The 14,960-nt window shown below is 38.2% G+C and overlaps 1 protein-coding gene across 9 annotated transcripts in view; it reads left to right on the top strand.

The window, feature by feature from the left end:
• Positions 1 to 14,960, top strand: part of PPP2R2C (protein phosphatase 2 regulatory subunit Bgamma) — a 187,711-nt gene that overhangs the window by 126,459 nt on the left and 46,292 nt on the right. For all 9 annotated transcript variants that reach the window (XR_002438068.1, XR_002438066.1, XR_002438065.1 and 6 more), the window contains 2 exons: positions 3,436 to 3,548; positions 5,065 to 5,242. Coding sequence is in view for 1 of the 9 variants with exons in the window: in XM_021394905.1 (XP_021250580.1) it covers positions 3,436 to 3,548; positions 5,065 to 5,242 (291 nt within the window). In the remaining 8 variants the exon portion in view is untranslated. The remainder of the gene's footprint in view (positions 1 to 3,435; positions 3,549 to 5,064; positions 5,243 to 14,960) is intronic.

The raw sequence follows: 14,960 nt of genomic DNA, 5'->3' as shown, positions 1-14,960 counted from the left end.
CTTGCTGCCTCACAGACTTTCTGTGAGAATACACTTACAATTTATATCAATTCCATGCCATAGTATTTTCCCCAACTTGTAGAGTATGAAGGCATTGTCTGCTATACATGCTCGCATTGGTCCGGTTGTAGAAACACCTTGAGTACTGGCTTATATTTTTACCCATTTCTAAGCCCTCTGCTAGTTTAGGATCCAAAACACAGTTTTGGTCTGAAAAATGAGAACTGTGAAAGAGCATCCTGTAAAACTTCTGCAGAGCATGTTCTTTGCCCAGGTACGGGTAGGGAGTGCCCTCTGAACTTGCTGGAAGGAACATCCCCCTGTTAAGGGGGAGCATGAGGAGGAGATCCACCTAAACCTTACCTTCACTGTATGAGATCTGACAGGTCTGCACTTTCCCATGTCTGTTTCCATCCTTCTAAGGGCTCCTTCACAGGTCACCTTGCTATTAGAGGGATCTTGGTTCTTTTCCAGTTCACACATTACCAAAAAGTTATCAGCTAAGCTTCGCTTGCGTCGTCTTAATTAATGGAGGCAGAAGGAAGTCACCAAGGCTTTCAAATCCCACTGTGGATTTGCAGTGCTTGCAGTTAGCAAATTCCTGGTTTGTGTTGTAAACTGAACTAATTTTGTAGTATAGTATTAAATTATTAAGATTCATTGGTATCTTTTGTACCAGAATATATTGGGACTTCCTATTTGATTTACATTGAGTAAATCAGAATTTGACCCATACACATCCTTTCATCTGAGGATTTGAGATTTCTTACCAGACGTTAATTAATTTAAACTTCACTGCTCCCTTGAGACTGAAGGAATACTGAACCTCACAAAGATATTTCTATATTTTGCGAAACATAAGCATACTTAGAATTTCTGGGGAGGTTTTAAAGTACAGATGGCACATGAGGGAGAAGAAAACCAACACACAACATCCTTAACCACTGAAAAAGTTTTCTCTCAGGGAAGTGGTAGGTTTATCAATAGCAGTCAAATCCAGCAATGGAAAACACGCTTTCTTCTTACGTATTTTTTAATCACTGTATTTGAAAATATTAGACTAGATGAGCATAAAAGCACATTTCAATGTAATAAGAGTCCTAAGTACATGATATACCCTGTATGTACTTTTAGGAATTAACATGACTGATACAAACAAAATGTATTGAACTTTTTTTTGCAACTCTTCAGCTGCAAATGGAAATTACCACTTGTTCTGTAGATTGATCAGTATCTCTAGGAAGTGCTCTGGTGGTTTCACCCTGATCAGCAGCTGAAATCCACTATACCACTCTCTCACTCCCCTTCCTCAGAGGAAAAGGGAGGAAATATGATGAAAAAGGGCTCAAGGGTTGAAGTAGGGACAGGGAGATCACTCACCAGTTACCGGCACGGACAAAACAGACTCAGCATAGGGCGATTAATGTAGTTTATTGCATATTACTAGCAGACTAAAACCAGCTTCCTCCCATCCACCTCCTCCCCCAAAGCAGCACCGGGTAACAGGGAATTGGGGCTGCCATCAGTCTGTAATGCTTCATCTCTGCTGCTTCTCCATGGTCACTGTCTCCCACTGCTCCACATGAAGTCCCTCATGCAGGATGTCAGCCTTCCTGAACTGACCCTGCGCGGGCTTCCCACAGGCTGCAGCTCTTCAAGCACTGCTTCAGCACAACTCAGTACCGCAGGGCCCATCCTTTAGGAACTGCTCCAGAATGGGTCCTCGTGGGCAGCAGCTCTCCCAGAATTCCTGCCCCACTGCAGGCTCCTCTCCATGGGCTGCTGCTCTGACCAAGGCTCTACTCCTGCTGAGCCTCTCCATGGGCTGTACCTCCTTCAGGGCTCCTCCATGGCTACACGTGAAGATCTCCACGTGGTGGCTGTGGGCTGCAGGGGGACAGCCTGCCCCTCCAGGGCCTTTCCTGGGCTGCAGCAAACTTCCGCTCTGCACCTGGAGCAACTCCTGCCCTTCTTCTGCACTGACGTTGGTGCCTGCAGGGCTGTTTCTCTCACATTCCTCTCTCCTCTCCCAGCTGCTGTTGAACAGCAGTTGTTTCCTTTCTTAAATCTGACCTCGCAGAGGCACAGCCAGTATCACTCGTGGCTCAGCTCTGCTCAGTGGCAGGTCCCTTTTGGAGCCATCTGGAGCTGGCTCTGATCCGACATGGGGCAGCTGCTGGGCTCTGCTCACTCTTGCAGGCCCCCAGTACCAAAACCTTGCCACATAAACCCAATACAGATGCATAATAATAAAAGCACTCTAAGCAGTGGAGCAAGTGATTGATTTTTAAAATAAAAAGAGATCACAATTAAAGTTGCTATAGAAATGAGGAGGAATTTCTGTATTCGGACATACTACTTTTAAAATAATATGTACTAGCATTTTAAAGAAGTGTTTGGAATTTTGGAAGAGAAGGATGAAGGAAGAAGAAAAGACTAAATGAGAAAAGATGCAGGAATGGAGGTTAGCATCTGAAGTGCAGAAGCTATGGAAAGTCTTCGGCTGCTCCATGAAGAGATGTGTAAAACAACTATTAGAAGGTCAGGGCAAGATATATACATATGTAGTAGGAGAAGAGCTGACATTTATTTTTCTGCCTAATGTTGCCTGGTTGGGTGCAGAGTTGGAGTGGGAGTAGACAGTACCAGGGAAATCTGCAGCTTTAGTGTGCAGCTACAATAAGAAGGAGAAATTCCATCTGAAATGTTTAAAAAACTCTTCACTAAACAAAAGGCATCCTTATTCTATTGTGATATTCTTAATGATCATCTTATCCGTCATGAAAAGGGAGAGTTTAGGTTTAATTCAATTCCCTGTGATATTAATATATTTTTCTCTCCAGTTCTCTGTCTTACCCTTACAACATGCTTCTCTCTGTTTTCTAATGCTATTTCTGCTGATGTCCCTTGTTGGGAGAACAAAATGTTTCATATTTCACACAGTCATTTCTTTGTTAGAAGTCATGATGTAATACCAATACACCTCTGCCCATTCCCACAGCAGGCCAGGCAGATATCATTGATCTGTCTTCTTGTGCAGTTCAGAAGTAACCTAGCTAACTGGCTTTAATATCAAGTTTATTTCCTTGACAATTTGACTTTGCAAGCCTGACCTTCAGCAGGAAGCACTGTGTGGTTTTGTATGTCCTGCCTGCAAACTGCTGAGTTGGATATGAGAGCAGCGTGTGTTTTGCAGGCTCTGTCAGCTGTTAGGGCCCTCTGACTCACTTGAGGGTATGGGATGTGCTTTATGAGTATTTTTTCCAGTTGGCGGCATCGGTTGAATGTGCCAAATTTAGAAAGACAGACCATTTCAGCATGGAACATGTCTAAGCCAAGTTGCAGAAACTTCTTTAAGGAGTATTTTGTGAAAGGTGAGTAACCATGTTCAGAATTCCAATGCTGACAGAAAGGTATTTTTCTCTTCTTTTAAAGATAAAACAATCAAGTTATGGAAAATTACTGAAAGAGATAAGAGGCCAGAGGGGTACAACTTAAAGGATGAAGAAGGAAAGCTTAAAGATCTTTCTACAGTAACATCACTACAGGTAAAATGCTGTCTTTGTCCTGGTTGCTCGTGTATGAAGATATTCATGGGCACCAAGTCAGTGAAAGATTTAAATATATACCTAGTGTTAAGTATATTTGCAATTATTCTTGAAGTTTTATCTGACTGTATGGTCTTGAATCTATAACATATTTTTCAAGTCACAAATACTTTATTATATAGTGAATGTCACAGAAATGTTTAGAGTTTATCATCAATTTCATTTTTCCTGATATAATTCTCTGAGCGTAATGTTACATTCTTTCACACAGGGTTATGGAACTCAGTGTGCTGGAAGAAGTCTACTTATAATTAAACAGTATGCTCACCTCATTCAGAGTAGCAGAATTAGACAATACAGCAAATTTCAGTCTCATCGCTTTTACAGTAGTATAAAAGAATTGTCTTTTTTCAATAGTCTAGTGAATGTGATGCTCTCTGTTGCTGATGGGTGCAGTCATCAATCTCAAATAATGGTATTGTAATAGATTTTTGCTCAGACGTTAATGGCTGAATTCACTTAAGGTATTTTTCCAAAGGAGGTGACTAAAGGTTACAACTAGAAGGCTGTGTCGTATGAATGCTACTATTTTCACCAATCTTAAAAACGAACAAACAACTCCTACCTCCAAACCACACCAATATTGTCCACTGAGGATAAAAATACCCTCCAAAGTCTAAAGACCTACATGAATGGAATTCATGCAGAATGGAGTACCTGTTCTGTATCATTAAGCAAACAAAACAATTTAGGATTGCTTATAATCTGAGAATTCAAAGACAGAGAATCACTGCTTTGTTGGTGTAGCAGTAAGTTAAGCTCAAAGCTTTAACTTTTCTGTGCTTCTCTTTAAATGATCTTGCATGTTTGATGGATTGTTTCCGATGCATATTCAGCTACATGGTATATTCCCAGTTGAGGGTCACAGCATTTCTGTGTTTAATGCTTTTCCAACAGGGAATAAATTGGCATTGTCTAGATTTCGAAGCGTGACATCAAAGTGACACACAGGGAAATAACAAGGGTACAGTGATCAGTTGGCTTTGTTTTCCAAGACTGTATTTATTATGTTCTGCAGAGATTGTAACCTTTTTGCCGCTTGACTTTTTTTGAGATAAAGACATGAAGTTGCAAAAGAAATAATGTGAGTGATTTACAGCAAACAACTATAGGAAAAACAAAATGCGAGGAGTTCGTTGTTTGACTACTGGAGCCAGAACCTTCTGCGTATGTGAGACATGGGACTGGCCTGCACTGTGGCAGATGTCAGTGCCTCTCTTCCAGCGGTCCAAGCTTTCTACTGTCCTGCCTAGCTCTCCATGGCTGTTGTCTATCCCTTTCCCCTTGTCAGGGATGATCTTGTCCAACTATGCATCCATGGAGAAATTGAACTTGCATACAGTACTGAGAAGTTTTATAATGTTACAAGCTTTGAATACTTGTTCTCCATCATGCTAGCAAAAAAAATTACTTAAGATCTTACTCTGTTTCTGATCTGTAGTTTGTTTTTTTGCAGGTGCCTGTGTTGAAACCCATGGATTTGATGGTAGAAGTCACTCCCCGGAGAATCTTTGCTAATGGTCACACCTATCATGTCAACTCAATATCTGTCAACAGTGACTGTGAGACGTACATGTCAGCGGATGATCTCAGGATTAATCTCTGGCATTTAGCAATCACAGATAGAAGCTTCAGTATCCTTTATTGTGGTTCCTTGCTCAGTGTTGATAGCATTAGTGGAGCTTAGGAGAGACATTTTAAAATATTTTTCTGCAGATTTATAAATATACCTTACACTTACCAGAAACCCTGCAGTATTTGTAACAGAAAATGCTCAGATATCATAAAAGACAGCTACAAGGTTGTAAAATTCAGGGAATTCTGTGAAAAATAGCAGTCCTGGAGTTTGTTAATGGTGAATAAACAGAAAAATGATGATTACTGAATGATAACTATCCACCTGACTAGCATGTTTTATACTGTTATTTCCTGAAGACATTTCATGCTGAGCTACTCCACTTTTTTTTTTCTTTTCCTGAAAGGCCTGTCCTTTGTCCCCTGTTCTCAGTCACCCTGCTGCACAAAACCCTTATGTTTGAGATGTGCATAGTTTGGGGATTAGGCTTAGCTGCTTCATGTGAGTTGTATTTGGAGTTAATGCAGTCATTGCTGTATCAAGTGCTGGCATCATCCTGAAAGCTGTGTTGTGGGATCATTCCAGTCATTTGGGAGGCTACCCCTGCACTGCGGTGCAGGAGGAGCAGGAGAAAATGGAGCCAAGAAAAGTGATTGTGTGTTGCAGAACATAAGGGAACAGTATGACAAGAAATGGATTATGGGGCCATCTCAGAATATTGTGTTCCCTTTTTTTTGTTGTTCTTTGTTTTATTTCAAGAGGAGTTAGAAGAATATTTCTCCATAGAATTGTATGAGGGACTATTGGACATTGAAGAGAAATTGTTCTGCTGTGGACAAATTCCTTTCGCCAACATGAAGAGCTCTTTTTCCTCTTCCTACTGGTCTTTCGTGTTACTTGATTTGTAGGCTAGTTAATCTCTGTAGCTTGGCCCGTGCTTTGTTAAAGCTAGAGGAAGAAATTTATTAAGTGAAGCAATTTTTGATGTCCTTAAAAACAAAAAAACAAATGGGACTGCCTTTGCAGTATTGAATGACAGGTGCGTTTATTCTTAGGTAATAGAATTTTGGAAACAAATTGAGATATTCCTTTTCTGCCTTTCACCTCTCTACATTAAGTGAGATTAATGGTGCCTTCTTTAATAAGATTGTCTTTATGATCAGTCTTTAGCTGGTCCTTTAAAACACAGCGATATCTGCCTTTGATATTCAAGCAACTGTACTTCTGTTCTTTCATATGAGAGGACAGAGTGAGAAATTCTTTTGCCAGCACATTTCTATGGAGTAGCAATGTGGCTTCTCACAGTGTCCTTCTCACTGTAGCTTCACCCTCCAGTCTTACATTTCTCCTGGGCTCTTCTGTAGCTGCCTGCTGGGTGTTTTCTTCTTCTTCTAAAGCAGAGCAATGAATCAGAGTGAGAACAGCAGTCTCTGTGTGTCTGTATGTGATAACCAAACCACACTCCTGAATAGTTACGTAAGTCTTTGCTTTTGGCAGTCCCTATTGTTGTGATAAATGCTGTTTTATAAAATATGGATTGTGAGGGTAAATTTTTTGAGAACTTTAAAACCAGAACAAAACAGATACTTGCTATAGTTCATGAGGATGACCTGAGATGTTAATGACTCATTTCTCAGGGCAAGAGTTTAGTGACTGAAATATCAGATCCAAATGAATTTTAAACCCCAAATATGTGTAAATACTTGAAAACAAAACATTACTATGCAAGTATTGGTACATTCAGAACAGAAGTATTGTGAATGTGGTTGTGCAAGATAATTCTTAGTATGTATGCAGAGCTTTTCCTTTTCAAATCTTTTGTACGCACTGAACAACTTATCTTCACAAAAGAATAAGAGGCTGGTAGACAGGTAAATTTGTCTGCTGTTTCGTGGATGAGGAACTTGAGGCAGAAAGTTTAAAGAAATTCCATATGAGAACTTTAAATTTCATAGCCTGATTAAAAACATTTTATTTCATTTACCCTTTGTATGGAAACATTTATATCTAGTCTGCTAAAGTGCTTGGCCTCCAAAGATATTTCAAAGTAGCGATATACCTGTGAAAAGCTGGAAAACAGTCTCAAGATCATAAATGCTACTGTATGTCTTGATGATACAACATCAACATTGCTACTTCTTTTAGGTACACATGAATGAATACCTGTCAGATGATCATGAGAGAGTTTAGGCAATGATAAGAGAGAGCATTGCTAAAAACATTGGTAAAGAGATGGTTAATCTTAGATGGCAGCCTGTTTTTGCTACACTGCCCACAGTGGCAGGTACCTTTTTTTTTTTTCTTTCCCTATTTTGGACCCTTTAAGTTCTTGTAAAATTGCAGCAGCATGTTTTCCAGTAGATTTTGAAATCTGTCCAGTAAAGAAGCTGTACCTCTAACTGAAACCTGTAAGATCATCTACTTATGTAGAATGATCTTACCTGTAAGATCATTCACTTATGAGCCCCTCGCTACCAGTGCCGACTAAACCATGTCCCCAGGTGCCACACCTACCCTTTTTTTGCAAACCTCCAGGTATGGTGACTCCACTACCTCCCTGGGCAGCTCATTCCAATGCATTACCATTCTTTCAGAGAATAATTTTTTCCCAGTGTCCAACCTGAATGTTGCTGGGTTTGGTGCCTTGTTCTACACAAGAGTTAAGAGGACAGACAAGAGGAGACTTCAGTTTTAAAAATGCTTGCTTCACACCTTTTTACTAAATGTAAAATGGAAGTGAAACATCTTGCTGTTTTGCACTGGGGGTTTGATTCCTTGAAACGTTTAAAACAATGAATAGAAAACATTTTTGTCTGAAGTTGCATTTGTTAATAAGGGATCTGGCAATGGTACATACTTGTTTTTCTGCTTTCCCTCAGAGACAGCAGTGCTGCATATAATGAACTGCAATCTATTTTCCCAAGAGGCTGTTGTGACAGTGGCACAACAAATGCAGTGGTAGAGCTTCTGGACATTCAGCTCATGTTTGAACATCTTTACAAATTACTTGGGAAAGGCTGGAGAAAAACTGTCAGATTAACAGTGCTGTTTTTTTCAAGGAAAATACCATGTCTTGTAAAATTTTATTCAAGAACAGTTGGGTTATAACCATTATTTTAGCACTTTTACGAATCACTGAGAATTCTTCATTTATTTGAAAACAAAAAGACAAAGCAATGCAGATCTTAAGTTAATTCTCTTTCTAGCTCCCTTGGAAAATAATTCAGCTTTGCAAAATTTGATCAGAATATGTGCTTTAGGTAAGGCCTTAGGCAAGTAAAATACAATTAGTGACTTTATGGCTTGCTTTTATATTAGCATAAACAGTAACTGGGGTGAAAAGCAGAGAAGTGAGTTATGCTATGACTGTAAATTTTCCTGAGGAATATGCAAAACTTCTGTACATGACTTCCCACTTGCAAGCATGTTTGCTCAGTGTTGTTTGAGCAGGATGAGGAAAGGGAGGAGGAGGTGAGAGGAAAGGAAGAGGGAAGGTCAGCTGGTAAATAATTACACATATGAGGCTTTTCTTCACTGAAAGGTTTGATGTGTTTGGTTGTGTTATAGAGAATGAGAGTCAGTGTTAATTATAGATGATACTCTTCACTGGAAAAGAAGTGAGGTAAAGGTTGCTGTATTTGTTAATGTTCAGTCTGAAATGGCTTAGCAGCATTGCCCATAGCTTAAGCCTTTAGATAAGTCATCTTTGGTGTACTGAATGAGAAAATAGCAGCGCTGGAAGCATACTGATAAGGCTTACTTCACATCAGCAGCAATCTTTGGACTATCTAGCTGCACTAAATATTCTTTATGAGAATGTATTTGGATCACTCACAGAAGTAGGTAGCTCATAGCACTTGAACTCCCTTCATTTCCTGGTAGCGCACTATTTCACTCCAGAGGCAGTCATGGCATTGCTATGGAAACAACATCACTGTTTCCAGCTCGTACTCATCTAGAGACTCATCTTGACTAAAATAGTCGTTTCTCAGTCAGATCAATATAGTCCAGTGTTATCCCGATTTAATAAAAAATTCTTTCTTCTGTGTCCCATAAGGGTTAAGCTAATTAGCAAATCACCATAGGGCCTTCTTATAGTCTAATGTATTCCAGTATTTGAAGCATATCATGGATAGTCAGATCGTTAGGCACTGTATCTTAAGGAAATTAATTTACTTAAGAAATAACAACAACAAAAAAAAGCAAAGAAATAATATCACCAAAATAACAGAGTACATAGATGGAGACCAAGTTTGTACAACCCGCTGTGCGTCTGAATAGCACAGGGCATATCACAGTGTGCTCTAGGGGCAGCCTGCCGTCTTACAAGATTCCTGCTCCCTGTCTCAGTACTGTGCGTTTGAATGCTACGCTGAGAGCAAACATGCAGTTTTCTCTTGGCATTCTTGGAGCTGGAAGCTGACAGGTTTATGCCCTTCAGTGAGATATGGTTGTTTCTATAAAAATTCCTCAGACACAATGTCTGTGCACAAACTGTATTCACGATGTGTTTTTTGTGCTCTCAAGAAAAAGTCTTAACTGCATTAAAACCTGCTGCTGTCCGCACCCTCAGCTCTGTTTTCCTCAAGCACAGCTCTCTGTTTGGACAGTTGGAAGACATTATTTTTTTTCTTCTGAGCGCTCTGTATATTAGATTTTAGTGCTTCCTATTCTACCAGGAAAAGTTCTGTCAATCTGCATTGAGTGTTTAAAAGGTATATACTGCATCAAGGAGCCCTATTCTAATTGAGTTGAGTTGTTACTAGCAAAATGTGAGTAGCTTTCCTCATAGTGTTCTTGTGTTCTATACTTCCCAGGGTCCCTCCTTCTCCCACAGGCTTTGTCTCAGTGTCTGTCCTTTAAAGGCAAATGAAGATATCTGCAAAGCTGAAACTGGGTCTTTAAGTCAGAAGTAGAGGATTGCAGAAGAGATTGCAGGATGTACTCCATTCGTATGGTTTGGCAAGCTCTTTGAGAGTGTAACTATTGAGAAATGGTTGCTTTAGAGTGTAGCTATTGAGAATTGGTTGCTCTGCTCTCCTAATTAAAATACTCCTAGTTGAATAACTGAGGGGAAAAAAAGCTATTTTAAACAAGCTTAGATTCTGGATAGATGTAATGTACTCTTTTGTCTCCTGTTTTTTTTTTTTTTTTTTTTCAGCAGGATAATACTGGCCTTCTAGCAGAAACCATTGGCAGTAATAAAAATAAAGATTTTGACACCTAACTCACATCTGAATACTGTCAGCTGGAGACTTTCTGTATGTTTTGGTGAATGTTAAATTATGCTCTAACTGAGGAAGACTGTTGTAAAAGCTGAATAAAGGCTCGAGTGCCCTATCCTGCTATGTTGTAGGAAAGGGCAGCATGGAAAAGAAAAAGACTGAAAACAGAATAAAAAAGAAAAAAGAGAAAATAAATTCTAATCTATTAAACTTTTTAATACACAAAGTTCACACCAGTATCAACATTTAACCGTTAGGTTCTTTGTTACATTGTCATTTCTCATCTACCAGTAATTAGATTTTAAATGGTCATGATAGAGATCTTTCCTCCTTTGTATTACTGAAGTGCTTGTTGTACTTTAACGCAATGAAATACATTGTAATAAATTTATTTTTAAATAATTATACTAAAAATGTGAAGTTAGTCTCAGCCCCACTTTATACTCAATTAAACAAAGATTGTTATAGTTAAATAGGTGTGTTGGAATTTCAGCTCAGAATCTGAATCTTGCATGGTGAGATCCCACTTTCCATTATCCCATCTATACTCTAATTCTGGGTTAGATTAAATGGTACTTTATTTAAGCTAAAATATGAACTACATACAAAACATCACTGATGTGTACACACAAAGCTAGACAGAGTTCCAATATTAAAGTTATATATGCACCGTAAAAAGAATATCTAATATACATTATATTGGAGAAGGGCAGCTCTAATTTAGAATAAAACTCAATCATTATTTTAATGGAGCTGTTAAACATTGTTACTAGATATCACTGATCAAATAAAGCCTGATTTTAGTTTAAACTGTTTAAGATTCTGTAGAGGTCCACACTAATTGGATATGTAATACTAGATAAATAATAATTAAGAAGCGTATAAAAGGAGAAAAGAATTTTCTGACTGCTAGACTGGGGACCACACTGGCTCCATGGATATGTAATTAAATAATGCATCCAGCACCTGTTCTTTGTAAGCACTATAGTTAAATGTGGGATAAAGTAGAGAATTTTCAGTTCTAAGCAAAATATCCCATGTGACCACTGAAATGAGGATTTTAGAACTGTGGTAGTTGGAGAAGTCCTTGACATGTGTTTTTGCTCCTTAGTAGGAATAATGCAGTAGGGATTCTTTTGTTTAAAACACATAAGGAATGTTTTTAGTGTCAGTTGAGGAATAAAATTAATAAAAAAGTAAATATATGTAATTGTGAGTTGCCATCTTCTCTGAACCATATAGAATCCTGATAATAACAGAGCCTTTCATGAACTCTGATCAGACTCATCTGTAAGAAAAATTTTGTATCCCTAGAGCAAAGTGCCAAGAGGAAACTGCATTTCTAGGGACACCTAAAGGATTTTGTCTTATAGCCTCTGACACAGATACAGCTCCTGCAACACTCTTATTCAGAAAGTTGTAGGCATTGAACTGGTTCTACTTTTGTTGAGGTAAAAGTATGCCCAATGCATGGGCACAGTGTTATTTCTGGTGTGGTCCTCATATACCATAGAATATCCTGAGTACAGTTTGTAAGAGCTGCGATACTCCTGTGTTTGTACATTATCCTGTGTTCTTAATCTATAGCGAACTGATGTGATTCAAGTAATAGATAATAATTCTAACCAATAAGACTGCAGGGATAGTGACTCTAAGAACCTTAAGGATGTTTGTTTTCAAGAAATAGAGAGAAGTCACTGCGTCTTTTAGGAGACTAATACCAGATTCAGAGAGCTATGGAAACTGTAAGTAAGTTTGCACAATCAGTCTTTGAAACTTCTGTGTTGTTTTGTCCTTCCAATCCTTGTCAGAAACCATCAATTTTTAACTGTTCTCATCACCTTAAATTGACTCATATCTCAAGAATTTGATTGTCAGCCAGTCAAATAGAATTGGATGAAAGAGCATATATGATAGCAAAAAGAGAGAGATCAGAGCTAGTTAAACAGTATTTTAGCATCAAATTGCTGTCTGAGGCCATCCATCCAGAATGCTCAAATACGCGCTGTAGCAAAAGCAAGCAATCCATGGCTGGAGGATCAGATATCAGTGTCTTCAGGGTATAGGATATAACTATGAAACTATTCCCTATCTAACTGTCCTCTAAAAATAAATAAATGGAAGGAGTTGAGCCTGGCTGTGAAAAACCAATTACAGCTGAGGCCTTTGCATTCTTGGCAAAGACCAGTCTTTGTTTTTTTTGTTTTTTTTTTTAAAGTGATTTGAGCATAGCTATAGCCTTGGGATAATTACTCCACTGCAGATTTATTATTTAATAAAAATATTAATTTGTTAATCAGAATACCTAATTTCCTTACTTATCACTCCTGTCCATACACAATTTGAATGAATAAGTATGTGATTCAGTTAACCTTTTAATGGATTACTCCTTTATCTAGCCCTCCATCTTCTCTAATGCAGTTGTCCCTAAATAGAGATGCATACTCATTATGGAGTTGCTGCAGAGGTAAGGAAAAACAGCCAGAGGCATTAAAATACTTTTGGTTTTTAGAAACTTAAAGTGAATTGTAAAAACAAAAAAGAAAATTGTCTGGAGTTGCAGCAGACAGTGAAGAACATAGTGAAATCCAGAGCCCATAAAAGCCATGTCAGAGCCCTTCAATAGTTAGTACATTAAAGAATAGTGGTGGGTTTTCACTATATTGATGTGTTTGTGGAGTGATCTAGGTAAAAAAAACAGATACAAAAATATATTTTCATAGATCTCCACATAGTAAGTTGCTTTCCAGTCTACTTGGGACAGTTGTTGTTCTCTCTGTAGCAAACAAATAACCATTTTGTACCGGGAATGCCATTTCAGGTGTCATGATCTCAGACTTTCTCAGGTTCATTTCTGTCAAAGAGGGAAAGAGCGCTCAGTGGAGCTGAAATTAATCTTAACAGCATCAGACAGGTTTCCTTTTTCACCGTAGTATTGCATTAGAGTATATAGGTTTTATCTGGAATCTGAGATCTTTCAGCAAAGAGGGATGTGCAAACTATTGCAAGGAATACTGCAGGAATGTAGGAAGGAATTGCAGCTAAAGGGTTGCATCATAGAACTGATACTTACCTAAGGAGCGCACACATTTTAGCATAGTGCAGCTGTAGTCAATGAAGTTATTCCTGTGGAAATGGGTAACAGGATTCAGCCCAAGATTTATTGCCCTACTAATTTTATTTCTTCAGCTGATGAGTTTTAATCAGTATGGTGTCATTGTGGAAGCTTTTAAATTGCATGCTTCTGTTTCCCTCTGGATTAATTTCTCATGGAAGCATTCTAAAAGTGAGCCATTCTCTGTTGTCACAGGTGCAGGCAGTGTATCCAACTTGAAAAACAAGTATTATGAATTTATTGAAAGTTAGACAAAAAAACCATTTACACAGTTCTAGGTACAATTATATGAAAAGATAACGTATAAATAATTCAATTGACTCTGCCAGAGGGGAGAAGTCTTTTAAATGGGTCTAATTATTCTCATTCCCTTGTGAGTTTGGACTTGAAATTAACCTTGCAAAGCACAATCTTTTGTGGAGTATTAACATAAAGAAGAAGAAAATGTAACTTGCTGTGTTTATCAGCTAAAATTTTTTAGCTCAAAAACCTTCCATAGAAGAATAGAGATGTAATAAAAATGCCCACGCAGTCATCTCGGTATTGAAAGCCATATAGTCTGTACTTCTGTGCTCTGAGTCCTTTAAACCTGAGACCTTGGAAACTTTTTTTTTTTTGCTATTGAGGTAGCCAGCGTACTTCTTGTTAATGTAGACGTTTCAATTTCTCTTGTCTGCTCTGATGATATACACTGGGAAGGATTGCTCTGAACTGTTGCCATTACATATGAAATTACAATACTTTCCATTTAGGGAGTTCACTTTCAGGGCCTTTTGGAATGAAAATGCTCTTGTAAATAAAACCCATATTAACTTAAACAAAACGAGAAGACCAGAGTTAAAAATAAGTCTGTTATGACAATTTCATACTGAATAGAGTTATGTGACTTGTCTGGAATCAGTCTCCTGAAGAGATGAAGCAAACAAATATGCAGCTGTGAATATCAGACTCCTTTGCCTCAAAGAATGATCTTGGTGTTTAAAACTTCAGGAATCCTTGTTTCTCTGCAGTGCCTAGAGAGGAAGCTGATGGGCATTTTTGTAAATCCTTTCAATAGATTAATCAGCTAGATAATACTCCTGACAAAAGGTGTGTTATATAAGTTAATAGAGATGATTTTAAAAACGTTCTTTCTGGAGATTCTCATGAGAACTGAATTTGTTCAACATTTTCATTTTCACATTGCTGATTTTCAAGGATTTCTTGGCAATGCAAAGTGCTTGCAGGCAGAAACATCTGTATAAAATCTGAACGGAAGCCTGTGTAATTATTTTTAAAGTAATTATTTTTCAGAAACATCTAGATATTTTAAAGATAGTTTTATTTTAGTGCTTCTGTAATAAATATGCAAGGAAGAGAACACTGTGCTTGAAAAGACTTATTTCTGGGTAGCTAAACTGTGCAAACAATGAGTCTTTGAGTTCAAACATAACTTC

The sequence above is a fragment of the Numida meleagris genome, chromosome 4 (assembly GCF_002078875.1).
Source record: "Numida meleagris isolate 19003 breed g44 Domestic line chromosome 4, NumMel1.0, whole genome shotgun sequence".
NCBI classification, from domain to species: Eukaryota; Metazoa; Chordata; class Aves; order Galliformes; family Numididae; genus Numida; species Numida meleagris.
The sequence above is the reverse complement of the archived record's forward strand: the minus strand, read 5'-3'. Positions and strand labels throughout refer to the sequence as shown.